Source organism: Pseudonaja textilis, chromosome 7 (assembly GCF_049901715.1).
Source record: "Pseudonaja textilis isolate UNSWEBS1 chromosome 7, rPseTex1.2, whole genome shotgun sequence".
Classification (NCBI taxonomy): domain Eukaryota; kingdom Metazoa; phylum Chordata; class Lepidosauria; order Squamata; family Elapidae; genus Pseudonaja; species Pseudonaja textilis.
The window spans coordinates 15,564,799-15,578,579 of NC_141996.1; the positions used below are offsets into that span (position 1 = coordinate 15,564,799).

The 13,781-nt window shown below is 37.2% G+C and overlaps 1 protein-coding gene across 2 annotated transcripts in view; it reads right to left on the reverse strand.

Annotated features, from left to right (window-relative positions):
- The window catches only part of PDGFD (platelet derived growth factor D), a 184,659-nt gene that overhangs the window by 15,999 nt on the left and 154,879 nt on the right, over positions 1-13,781 (reverse strand). For both annotated transcript variants that reach the window (XM_026706948.2, XM_026706947.2), the window contains one exon: positions 12,334-12,532. In XM_026706948.2, coding sequence (XP_026562733.1) covers positions 12,334-12,532 — 199 coding nt within the window. The remainder of the gene's footprint in view (positions 1-12,333; positions 12,533-13,781) is intronic.

Here is a 13,781-nt window from a genome sequence, read left to right on the forward strand (position 1 = left end):
AAAGAACCCTTATAAGACTGACAAACTGTATTTCATAGAAAAGATGGGGGGAAATCTGGCATGGTCAATAACCCCAACATTTTACCTAATGTTGACAGGTTGGGTTATGGTTAATAATCTAAAATGATCCAGACAACAAATCTAGTTAGAACTAGAAGATAAATGGTAAATGAGGATAAGAAGCAAGCAAGCTTCTAAGATCAAGAACAACCAAAATATAAGAATCTGCTGGAGCTCAGATAGACCAATTTCACAACTAAACTAAGCCATTGTTTATTTTAGTCATCATTCATCTAGCCATACAAAATGGACTAGTAGTTCATATCAAGCCATGATTCATAATAGCTTCATCTGTGCAAAACAATGTGTAATGTAACAAATCACACCGTGGCTTAGTATAATGTCTGAACCCATCCAGCGACAGTTGAATAAGGTTCAGTGCAGCAGGAAGCCTTTATCCTTCTCTACAAGAGAAAAGGATTAGATAGCTCTCTTGGGAAATATTCAGATGCGCTTTAATGAGAAAATAGCTACATTCAATATTTTATCACATGAGACAGCCCTGTGAAAATCTAAAATTTCCTATGAGAGCCAGTTCAGCTTTGTGGTTAAGGTGCTGACCTAGAAACCAAGATACCATGAGTTCCAGCATGAAAGCCAGATGGATGACTTTGGGCCAGTCATTCTCTCTCAGCCCAATCTATTCTACAAGGTTGTTGTTGCTATGGAAAATAGGAAGGCACATTAGGTATCTCAAAGGTGCTATTTTTCTTTTCTTTTGTTCAAAAGGCAACTGGACTGTTTTTTTTATTTGAGAAAGAAAAAAAAACCATTTCACTTATTATCCAAGAAGCTTCTTCAGTTGTAATTGATTCCCTCACCATCCAATCACAAATGATAAAGCTTCTTGGATAAGGAACAAAATATTTTATTCTTCTTCCTCAAATGAAACACAGTCCAGTTGTCTTTGGAGAAAACAAAATAAAAAGCACCTTTGAGAAAATTATGACCTGGATGACTGAGAATCTCCATAGACCAGTATTAGTTACGTTTTCCATCTTGAGTTACTTACTGTATACAGGTGGGATAAATAATAATAAATAATAATAAAATTGGTTTTCTTTTTCATGGACCAACAGCAGGGGTGTCAATCTCGCGACCCTCGGGCTGGATGCGTCAAGCACTGCCCCCCCCCCAGTTTAGTGATGGGGAGAAATCACGATACATCACATCATGACAATGTGGCGACGTGAATTTGACACCCTTGCCCAACGGTATTCTTTTAAATGTAAAATTGTGCAAATCTTTGAATGATGAGACAGGCAATCTAATAAATCTTTCAAATTAATCAATGTTGCATTATATGTAACTAAATGCATTGTACGGCATTGGGGGTTAAGGAATCAGACTAGAATCTGGGAGACCATGAGTTCCAGTCTTGCCTTAAGTACAGAACCAATTTGGTGACAAAGAAGTCAATGGCGAATTGTTCCAAAAACTGCAGGGATTGTTTCGGAGGTCACCAGGAATCAACAATGCCTCAAAGTCACCTCTCCACACATCACAAAAAAATTGTGTTATACACAGAATGGTTATGATAGAGAGCAGGGGTGTCAAACTCACATCGTCACAATGGTGTCACATGATGTATTGGGACCCTCCCCCCTTTGCTAAACTGGGTGTGGGCATGGTCAACACAAGATGCACCCAGCCGGCGGGCCTGGAGTTTGACGGTCCTGATATAGAGAGATGATATGATCATATGACACCTGTTCTGTGAGCTGTATAGGTTGCCAGGATCCTGGATGCAATTCAAAGTGGTAATAATCATGCTTTAACTCTTCATGGAAAAGAGCCTCGGTGGTACACTGGTTAGTGTGCAAGTACGGCAAACTACTTCTGCCGACAGCCAGCTGCCTGCAATTTGGCAGATCGAATCCCACCAGGCTCAAGGTTGACACAGCCTTCCATCCTTCTGAGGTGGGTAAAATGAGGACCCAGATTGTTGGGAGCAATAGGCTGACTCTGTAAAACTGCTTAGAGAAGGCTGTAGAGCACTGTAAAGCGGTACGTAAGTCTAAGTGCTGTTGCTATTGCTATCTGTCTCTGATTGTTTCTGCTTGCTTGGCTGGGTTCTGAGAGAATTGGTGCATTCTAGGTTTTCCCCATTGAATGAAACCATCTATCAGAAACATGCCTTCTCCGTCACAGTGTCTGCCCTCTGAAACTGCATCACCCTGGAGACCTGAATGACTTCCACCCTGATAATGCCCAGGAAGGCACTGAAAATGTATGGCCTTGTTGGATGCATATATTATGTTTATTTTAATCATTCTACCTTTTTTAAAATTATGCATTTGGAATCCGGCATTCTTGAAATCTATGCAAATGCATATATAAATCATTTTAAAACAGCAGTCTTGGAGTAAGAAAGGATAAACATTTGCTGCAAGCGAACAGCAGAAATGTATTTTGCATTCAGCAATCAAAATACTTTGGCTTATTGGCAGATGGCCCAGAACCCTTCAAAGAAAAATACACGGAGGATTCTAGTTACTCGCTGACATTGTCTTGTCAATCTGGAAGACATCAAATTCCTTTGTTTGATTTTGGTTTGAACTGGGGAAAAATATTAATGATGAATAGATGAGATGATTCAGAACACTGGGAATTCACAGGAAGGCTTTATGTTTCAGCGTGCAACTTGTTCCATTTTCACAGTGTGTGTTGGAAAAACACTACACAGTGATATTCCTTTATTTTCTTAACCCTTGTTTTAAAAAGCATAACCCAGTGGCAGCAGCAAATTTGTTTAACCTGTAAATCTCTCACAGTGTGCTAAACTTGTATCAACAGGGCCCCAACTGGCTCAATTATTCCTTGAATAGCATTTTGTGTGCTGTGGAATAATATAATCTACAGAACGAAAATGTGTTTCTCTAAGGATGAATGAATCTCTATGAGTGAAATCTAAAAGTTGATGCGTTCAAATCCCACTGATTGGAGTGTACATTTAACCACATGTACACTTTTCCTTTCTGAAAGCATCTTTTCCTTATAAGTAAGCTTGATCTGGCAATCAGAATAACAGAGTTGGAAGGAACCTTGGAGGTCTTCCAGTCCACCCCCCTGCAAAAGCAGGAGACTCTCTGACATTCTGGACAAATGCCTTCTTAAAAACCTCCAGGGAGGAGCACCCACAATAATTGGAGGCAACCTGTTACACCGATTAATTGTTCTCAAGTCAGGTGTACAATGGTACAATCTTGTGTACCATTTCATTCCTCCTCAGTTCTCCAACACAGCCTAATTAGCATCTACTTTAGTTTACTTTATTGTCATTGCACATCATACAACAAAATCAAACACCATCTTCAGTGCACATCATGACCATAACTGTGAAAATAAGCACAAACACACATCCTTCACCCTTCACACATTGAACCGAAAACCCCCGACACCACACCAGCACTGCACTATACAGCAGAATTCAAAAGAACTACTAGCCCTGGGATAGAAGCTGTTTTTCAGCCTATTTGTCCTTGTTTCTATTATTCTGTACCGCCTGCCAGATGGTAATAGTATGGTAATAAATAAATGGTAATATCTGAAAGGATAAACTGGTTCTGTTGACAGCACTTGCTTCACTTAAGACACAGCTGTCAAACTTGTGGCATCACGTTGCCGTCATGTGACATTTCATGACATTTTTCCTATTTGTGGAGCTGGGGTGGGCATGGCCTGCATGTGACACATCTGGCCTGCGGGTTTGACACCCCTGACTTAAGACAATCTATATATTTTGTTTCTGATGTTTGACCATTTGATAATGGTTCATTTTCATACATGTGTTATATGATCATACAGTTTTCTGGTGCTTTCATCTGAACCCTTCCTACATCTTGATTTATAAAAAACCAAAACCCTCACATCCTGGACATCAATTGTTTCAACTCCTTCCTTCAAATGACACTATAGAGCAATGCACACCAGAACAACCAGACACAAGAATAGATTTTCCCCGAACACCATCACTCCACTAAATAAATAATTCCCTCAACACTGTGCCACTATTTACTAAGTCAGCACTACTATTACTATTCATCTTCTCATCCTTCCTTCCACCCATCTCCTCCCATTTATGAATGCATGAATGTAACTTTGTTGTTTGTATCCTTATGATTTTTAATTGACTGTTTACTAGTATGATTAGATAGCTTATTATTATGGTTCCTAGCATGATTTGACTGCTTATTTGTACCCTTTGACTACTATTAAGTGTTATATCTATGATTCTTGACAAACTTATTTTTTTCTTTTTATGAACACTGAGAGAGCATTTGCACAAAAACAAATTCCTTGTGTGTCCAATCACACTTGGACAATAAAGAATTCTATTCTATTCTATTCTGTTCTGTTTTATTCATTATTCTATTCTATTCACTATTCTATTCTATTCAAAAGGTTCACAATCCTTACTTTCCTTTGCTTACCTCTCCCTGTTGGTTCTTTGTGAAGATATGAAAAACAATGAATACAACAGATTTGTTTTGACTACTGTGTCAACATTGTTCTTCCCCTTTCTCAATCCAGGAACATTTTGTATAGCTGGTGATATTTTTCTAGCCTGGAAAAGTCAGACTGCCACACTGTGTGACTTACATATGTCTAAAAATCCCTCAGAAGCAGCTACTTATCATACCGAATGCATGAATAAGCTTCAGTTTGATAGAAACATAGGAAAGACCTATTTACTCAGAATGACCTTAAATCTCCAGGGCCAAATGAAATGCACGGTAAGGTAGGAAAGGAGCTAGTTGACAGTCATGCTAAACCCTTATATATTATCTTTGGGGAAATCTGAGAGAACTGGGAAAGTGCCAGATGACTGAAGGAGAGCTAATATTTTTGCTATCTTTTTTTTTTTTTAATGACAAAATAAGTGTCTAGGGAACTGCAGACCATGCTGGTCTGAAAATTCTCAACCATCATATAAAGAGACAGACCTGTAAGCATTTGTTCTTACATTTGTTCTTATTTGTTCAATATTATTAAATAGCAATAATGTTGTCTATGGAGATTCTCAGTCATCCAGGTCATGGTTGTCCCAAAAGAGCTTTTTTCAAGAGGCCACTGGTCTTTCTTGGTTTTTTTTTCTTTGAAAACGTTTTGCTTCTCATCCAAGAGCATCTGAGCTGAAGAAGCTTCTTGGATGAGAAGTGAAATGTCTTCAAAGGAAAAACTAGAATGTCCGGTATCATCCTGAAAAAAGCACCTTTGGGATAATAATAATGTTCTTATTATTTATTCTCTAAGAAGAGGGGGGGGGTCAACCTATTTTCCAAAGCAAGACAAGAAACAATGGATGGCAACCAATCAAGGACAGAAAAAGTGGAATTAAGGAGGCATGTCCTGACAGTGAGAACAATGAGCAGTCCAACAGCTTGTCTTTAGAAGTTGTGAATGATCCATCACTCGAGGCTTTTTATAAGAGATTGGACAGGGACGGGGTCTTCTGCTTCTGCAGGGTTTCGACTAGAAGATCTCCAGTGTCCCTTCCAACTCTATTAGTATTGTAAATCATTTTAAAAGTAAGATGGTAATTAACAAAGTCTGCAATCTTCTCATCACTCCTTATCACCCATCCCCTCCCACTTGTGATTGTAGGACTGAAACTTTGTCGCTTGTATCCTAACAATTTATATTGACTGTTTCCTAGTATGATTTGATTGCTTATTGCACCCTATGACTATCATTAAGTGTTGTACGTTATGACTCTTGATTCTTAAAGAATGTATCTTTTCTGAGATACATTCTCAGAAAAGAACTGAGAGTATTTACACCAAGACAAATTCCAATCACACTTGTGTGTCCAATCACACTTGGCCAATAAAGTGTTCTGTTCTATTCTATTCTATTCTATTCTATTCTATTCTATTCTATTCTATTCTATTCTATTCTATCGATTTGTGGAGAATGAATCTTGCCACTCTAAGATTACCTCATTTTCATGATTGGGTTATAATGACATTTACAATTAGTAAAAGGTGGAAATGTTTCCGACATAATATACCGTGATTTCAACCACGCCAATTACACCATGATATTCTGATGGTTAAGTATGGAATTAACTTAGCAAGCTAGTTAAGTATGGATTCAGTGGCACAACAATTAAATGGACATTTAGCTGAAACAAAAATGTTCATCAATTGTTCCTCATCCAATCTGAGTTAGTGGTTTTAGATTTTTGGCCCTGTAATTTTTACACATTTTTATTGATGGCTTAGGTAAAGAGGGTGGGAAGCCTTGCTCACAGTCACCCCTGCCTTAGTCACCTCCTATTTGTATTACTGCAATATGCTCTACATGGGGCTGCCCTTGAAGACCCTCCCAAAGCTGCAGCTGGTTCAGTATGTGTGGCATACAGTTTTGATACCCATATTTAGAGGCAGCACTGGCTTTCAGTTGCTTTCTAGGTTGCTTTCTAGGTGCAATTCAAGGTGCAAGTTATCCATATACCATTCAAACTGTTTATCATCTGTAGAGACCTTCATGGCATATGGCATGTTATTTGAGGGACTGCCAGTATCCAATTGTTTATGCCCATGCATAATGCACACAGTGTGGTCAGGCAGAGTGAAGGCATTACTGTCTTTGCTCCAGCTCCTGGAGCTCCTGGACGTCCCTTGGACAACTGTGATGTCCCCGGCAATGCTTTGAACCTGGAAGCGCCTTGGTGCTTCCAACACAAATGCAATGCGAATATCAACAACGCTGATTGCAATGCCATCTTGCGGGACCAAGGAAGAACACCTTCTCTGTCACAATATCTGTCCTTTTGAATGACATCCCTTCAGAGATCTGTATGACTCCCACCCTAGTGACATTCAGGGAACTATAAAAGACCTGTCTATTCTCTTAAGCTTTAAAGAGTATCCTGTTGAAAAGATTGTTGCATTTTCTGCCCAGGTTATTGGGCATCGGGCAACCTATGATCATGTAGTGTATTGTACTGTACTGTACTATATGTACTGTAACACAATATAACACACCATGCTTTACAAGGAGATTCTACACCCATCTGCACTATTCAGGTGACCCTGAGGGCCTCCAAGTGGCCTCAAGGGCTCTCAGAAAGAGTGCTAATGACCCGATGACTGCAAAGAATATAAATCCTTCCATCCTCCACCATTCAGTCAGAACTGAAGAAGCTTCTTCGATGAGAAGCAAAATGTCTTCGAGGAAAAATAAAGTCCAGCAGTCTTAGAAAAAGTACCTTTGAGACAACCATCTCTTGGATCACTGGGAATCTCCATAGACTTGTAACATAATGTAATGTAATGGATATAATATAATAATATCAACATTATAACTTTATGAATGTTCAAGTTTTCCATATGATTGGGTAGCATTCAAATATATACAGAAATTGCAGGTGCAATCAAGCAATCATATATACACATATGATGAGCACATGCAGTATGTTCAGACCTCTTTACATTCTTTTTTGGAATTCTTCATATTTTTTCAAACCTTAGGTCCTCCAAAGCTTGATGGCATCCCCATTTTTAGCATGGGTAGAAGGATTTTGGCCACGTAGTTATTTGGAAAATGAGTTTGCCATTAATAAACAGAGACACATGTACAGGCACAACAGAGACACACATACAAACACCCTCCAGAAAATAAAGGCATGCATTGCGACTTTTATGCCTACACACACACACACACACACACACACACACACACACGTATGTAGACACGCATGCACTGTCAATCAAAATGGTGAAAAGACAACTTGCAATGCATCAAGAATCATAGATGCATCCACTTTGAACAATAATGCATATATTACATTGGGTGCTGAATTTCTCAAACCAATATAGTACTGTAGTAAGGAATAAGTATTTGCTCCAGGCAGAATATATATTTTTTTAGTTTGCTCAACTGACTAAAGTGTCCTCTGATATATCCAGCTGCCTTGGGCTCATCTAATAAAATCTGGACATTGCTAACTATTTTTCCAGGGAACAAATGCTTTAGGGCTTTATGTTAAAGCCAGTTGCTGCGTATAAGACATGGATGTCCTAATTACCAGTTAGCTAATTACCATTATCTACCTACTCTTGTCCTCTGCAACCATCTTAATTATCTCACTGCAGCATAAGAGGGAGATAATCACTTTTAAAAAAAATAAAAATGGGTCAAATAGAAAAAGAAGAATTAGCACAGAAAATTAGAGGTGCCAAACAGAACTACTTTGAAGACGCAAATAAACCAGGTAGATGGCTAGCATATAAATTGAGAAAGGAGAAAGAATCAAGGAAAATATTGTAATTAATAGATGACCAAGGCCAAGTTTGCCATGGTAGCAAAGAGAAGAAGGAAATCATTCGAGACTTTTATGGGAAATTATATATGCAAGAGAATATTGATGAATAGAGAGTTAAGCAGTACTTACAGAATGCTAATTTACCTCAGATACCTAAAGAGACTGAAAAAATGTTAGAAAGCAACATAACGATGATGGAGTTAACTGAAGAATTCAAGAAGCAAAATAATGGAAAGGCACCAGGCCCAGAGGGACTTCCGGCAGAATTTTATAAAACATTACAAGAATTGTTGAATCTTCCATTGCTAGAAGTTATGAATGAAGTTATGTTAAAGAAGAAGATACCTAAATCATGCTCAGAAGCCTATATTACACTTATTCCTAAAGAGGATGCCGACCTATTACAAATTAAGAACTATAGACCTATTTCTTTACTAAATGCAGATTACAAAATCTTTACTTCAATATTTATTTATTTTTTATTTTTATTTATTTGATTTGTCAATTGCTTACAAGATAATAAGTATAAGTATATACATAGTTATGAATACATGAAATGGGTACATATAAGAAAAATAAAAGAAACAATAGGACAGGGATGGTAGGCACGTTTGTGCGCTTATGCACACCCCCTACAGACCTCTTAGGAAAGGGGTGAGGTCAATAGTAGACAGTCTAAGGTTAAAGTTTTTGGGGTTTGGGGAAGAAACTACAGAGTCAGGTAGAGTATTCCAGACATTGAGCACTCTGTTGCTGAAGTCGTATTTCCTGCAATCAAGTTTGGTGAGGTTAACCTTGAGTTTGTATCTATTGTATGCTTTTGTGTTGTTATGGTTGAAGCTGAAGTATTCATTGAGAGGTAGGACATTGCAATGTATGATTTTATATACCATATTTAGATCAGACCGAAGACGGCGTAATTCAAGGTTTTCTAGTTCTAGAATTTCAAGTCTAGTGGCATAAGGTATTCTACAACGAGTAGAGGAGTGGAGAACTCTTCTTGTGAAATATTTCTGGACTTTCTCAACTGTGCTAATATCAGATACGTAATGTGGTTTCCAGACTGATGAGCTGTATTCAAGTATTGGTCTAGCAAATGTTTTGTATCCTCTAGTTAGTAGTGTGATATTACCAGAGAAAAAGCTACGTCCGATTAGGTTAACAACTCTTAATGCCTTTTTGGCTATGTAGTTACAGTGGGCTCTAGCACTTAGATCATTAGAGATGAGTATTCCAAGGTCCTTTACAGAGCTTGGATCATCAACAAGATGATCTTGGCAGAAAGACTTAAAAAATATTTAAATAATTTTATCCATCCTGATCAAAATGGATTTCTGCCAAAGAGACAAATTAAAGACAATATGAGAGTAATCTTGGACACCTTGGAATACTACGAGGCACATCCTGAAAAACAAATAGCTCTGATATTTCTAGATGCACAGAAGGCATTTGACAATGTGAATTGGTGTTTCATGTTATTATTGTTGGAACAGATGGGTTTTGCTAGAAAATTCATCCAAGCAATAGAAGCTATATACTATAAGCAAATGGCAAAGGTAATGATAGAGGGAGAGCTGACAGACTCTATTAATATAAGAAAAGGAACAAGACAAGAGTGCCCACTATCACCTTTGTTGTTTGTGTTAACTTTTGAAGTGTTAAACAGGAATATTAGAGATGAAAAGAATATAAAAGGAATGAAAATCAAAAAGGAAGAATTTAAGCTGCAAGCATTTGCGGATGCTCTAGTTTTCATCTTAGAAGACCCTTTAGAAACAGCATCAAAATTGGTAGAAAAGATAGAGACATATGGAAAGGTGACTGGTTTGAAAATAAATAAAGATAAGACAAAGATTTTGACAAAGAATATGCTATTAAGGCAAAAGGAAGAACTGGCAGACCTATTGAAAATTCAAGTCACGAATAAGATCAAGTATTTGGGGATATATTTGACAGCAAGATGTAGTACATTAAAAGAGAATAATTATATTAAACTTAAACAGCAGATAGTGCGAGATCTGGCGAAATGGGAAAACTTACAACTTTCATTAATAGGGAGAATCTCAACAATCAAGATGAATATATTACCCAGAATTTTATGTCTGTTTCAGACAATTCCAATTAGGCTTGGAAAAGATTATTTTGAAGATTTAAATAAAATCATGTTGAAATATATATGGCAAGGTAAGAAAGCGAGAATAAAGTTAAAACTTTTGCAAGATGCTAGAATTAGAGGAGGATTTGGTTTGCCTAATTGGGAATTGTACTACCAAGCTACAAATTTGATGTGGGCTAAGGAATGGATAACACTAAGAAATGCTAGATTGTTGACATTAGAAGGACATGATCTATTGTTGGGGTGGTATGCTTTTTTATGGTACAAAGGAACTAAAACAGGGGTATTTTAGAATACATTATATACGGGAGTCTCTGTGGTTAAACTGGGAGAAGGTTAAAAGACAATGTTATTTGAAAATTCCAGTCTGGTTATCGACTATTGAAGCATTTTCATATCCTATAATATAAAACAAGGAACAAACAGTTAGATATGGTGAAATACTGAATGAAAAGGGTGAACTTAAATCTATGCAAAAACTAGAGGAACAAGGTATGAAGATGAATTGGTTTTTATACCCGCAAATACATTCAAGGTATGATAAAGATTCTAAAACAGAAGGTTTTCTTGATAAATTGACTGATTTAGATAAGATTTTGACAGGTACTGATGAAAAGGTGATTAAAAAATTATATGGAAATCTATTAGAAATTAAACTAGAAGAAGAACAAGTTAAAGAAACAATGATTGCTTGGGGGAAGAATTTTGGATATGGGATTGATTTAGAGAAATGGCAAAAATTGTGGTCTCAAAATTATAAAATGACAATGTCAACAGCATATAAAGAAAATTTGTATAAGATGTTTTACAGATGGCATTTCCCCCCCGACAAGAATAGCAAGAATGTTCAAGAATAAATCCGAAAATGTTGGAAATGTTATCAGACACTTGGCTCATATTACCATATGTGGTGGACTTGTGCGGATGCTAAAAAATACTGGACTAAAATCCACATGTGGTTGGAAAAAATGACAAAAAAACATATAGACTTGAAACCAGAGATATTTTTATTGGGAATTTTACCTGAAATATATAGTAAAAACTTGAAATACCTGATTGTAAATGTAATAACAATGGCTAGGATTGTATTTGCTAAAAACTGGAAAAATGAGAAGATACCATCACAGGAGGAAATCATTAAGAAAATATTGGAATGTGCTGAAATGAGTAGATTGACATTTGAAATTCGAGAACAAGAGGATAAACAATTTTATAAAATTTGGGGTCTTTTCTATCAATGGTTAGATAACAAAGTACAGTAATGAAATATGTAGATTTCTAGAAAATAATAAATATATAAAGATGTACTTCTTTCTTATTATAACTACAAAGTGATTTTAGGATAGATCTGGGATGACATGAACTGTTATACAATAAATTAAGTAAATTATGGTTATCTTGTAAAACATGAATGAATAAAAGTATACTCAAATGATTGATTAATAATGATACTAAGGTATTTAGTTTTTGATTGACAATATGAGATTATATGTAATGTAATTGTAATTGAAGACTACAAAATGGAAGCACAAAACAATTTGTAAACCAACTGGCACACTGTATGTACTCCTATGGAAGACAGCTTGATGTTTTTATGTTTTGTTTGTTTATATTTGTTTTTAAAAACCAATAATTTTTTTTAAAAAAATAAAAAAATCACACTACACTTAGAAGAACAGCTGGCATCAGCACCTGTAAGAGCAGGTGGATTTTATGTTCATTATGTAGACTGGTTGTTAAGAATTTTAATTCTTACTGAATGAAATATGGTTGCTAAAATTTTACAACATCCCTCCAAGGATTTTAACCATGTCAGTCACAAAATTAACATTGTATTGAACAGATTACTCTGCCACGCATCCATCTAACCATTTTTGCTTCTTACCTTTCGACTTCCTCTCATAGAAACTTCTGCCTCGAGGTGGGGCACTCTCTGTGTACAGGTGATCCATATCTTCTTGCCATGTGTCTGGATTAAAGTGCTTGAGCAATTCCTCCACAGTATCAAACCCAGCAATGGTTTGATCCAAGGCTTCCATCGTAAGAGTGGGGTCAGTCACTGATGGGGAGCGATAGGAAATGCCCTAAGAATGACATATAGGGCAGAGTGCTTTGAGCATTATGTAGAAAAGAACAAAGAGTTCAAAACAACTCTTTCCAGATTTAATAGCAACAATGAATTATTGCACTGCTGGAACTAAACATTACTGAAAGCAACCCTTGTGTTCTCTAGGTATATGTCTTTGTAAACAAACATGTATACACAATAATGCAAATGTAATTGTACGGGACCGAGGTGTTCAAAGTGGGCATGATGGCTCAGTGGTTAAAGGCACTGTTTTGTCAGCTAGAAAGCTGATAGTCCAGGTTTGAGACCAAGTGTCAGATGTTGGGGTGAGCTTCCATTACTTGCCCCAGCTCCTGCCCATCTAGCAGTTCGAAAGCATGAAAATGCAAGTAGATAAATAGGTACCACATCGCTGGAAGGTAATATTGTTCTGTGCACTTCAGCATATAGTCATACTGGCCACATGACCACAGAAAGGATCTTTGGACAATGTTGACTCCTTCAGCTAAGAAATGGAGATGAACACTGCCCCCTAGAATTGGACTCGATTTAACTTTACCTTTGGAAGTGTAGAGAACGGTGCTTGTTCTTCTCAATCTTAGTGAGAAGTTCTCAGATGAATTTTGACTTACATTTGTTTGATGCAAATCACAGCTCTCAAATAAAGTACGTTCTTGCTAAGATACATACTTTCCTTGAAATACAGCAAACGCCAGTATAGCTTCTCCTCCGGCTATACAGAGCAAGTCTAAATTTCCCAGCCGAATGCATAGAGGCTGGGAAGATGAAAGGACAGGACAATGGTTCATGAAGGTAAACAGTGAGGATGACCAATCTGTGATCTGCATAAAAACATCAGCATCCCAAGATTATGTTCATAGAATCTTGTGATAAAAGGGACCCAACTTAGCTAAGGTTTTGGGGGTTTATTTTTTTATTGAAAAGTTAAGTGACAGGGAAGCAAGAGGCCTCTTACAGGCATCTACTACTCCCACATGCTTAATCTCTCAAAGGACCTGATTCTGACCAGAAAACAATTTTAGAGTTTGTCATGTTTGAGCAATTTGCCTCCCTGCAGTTTCTTGCTATTCTTCACACTCCCAGCCCCCTAAAAGAAGTTAAAAACGTTCAGTTCCACCCTTTGTTGTGACAGCATGTTACCAGATAGCTTCCCATGACACATTAAAAAGTGGGGGAGGTTAAACTGCAGACCCCAAACCTTGTCCATCACTGAAGTAACAGGCAGGTCCTGGTTTCTAAATACC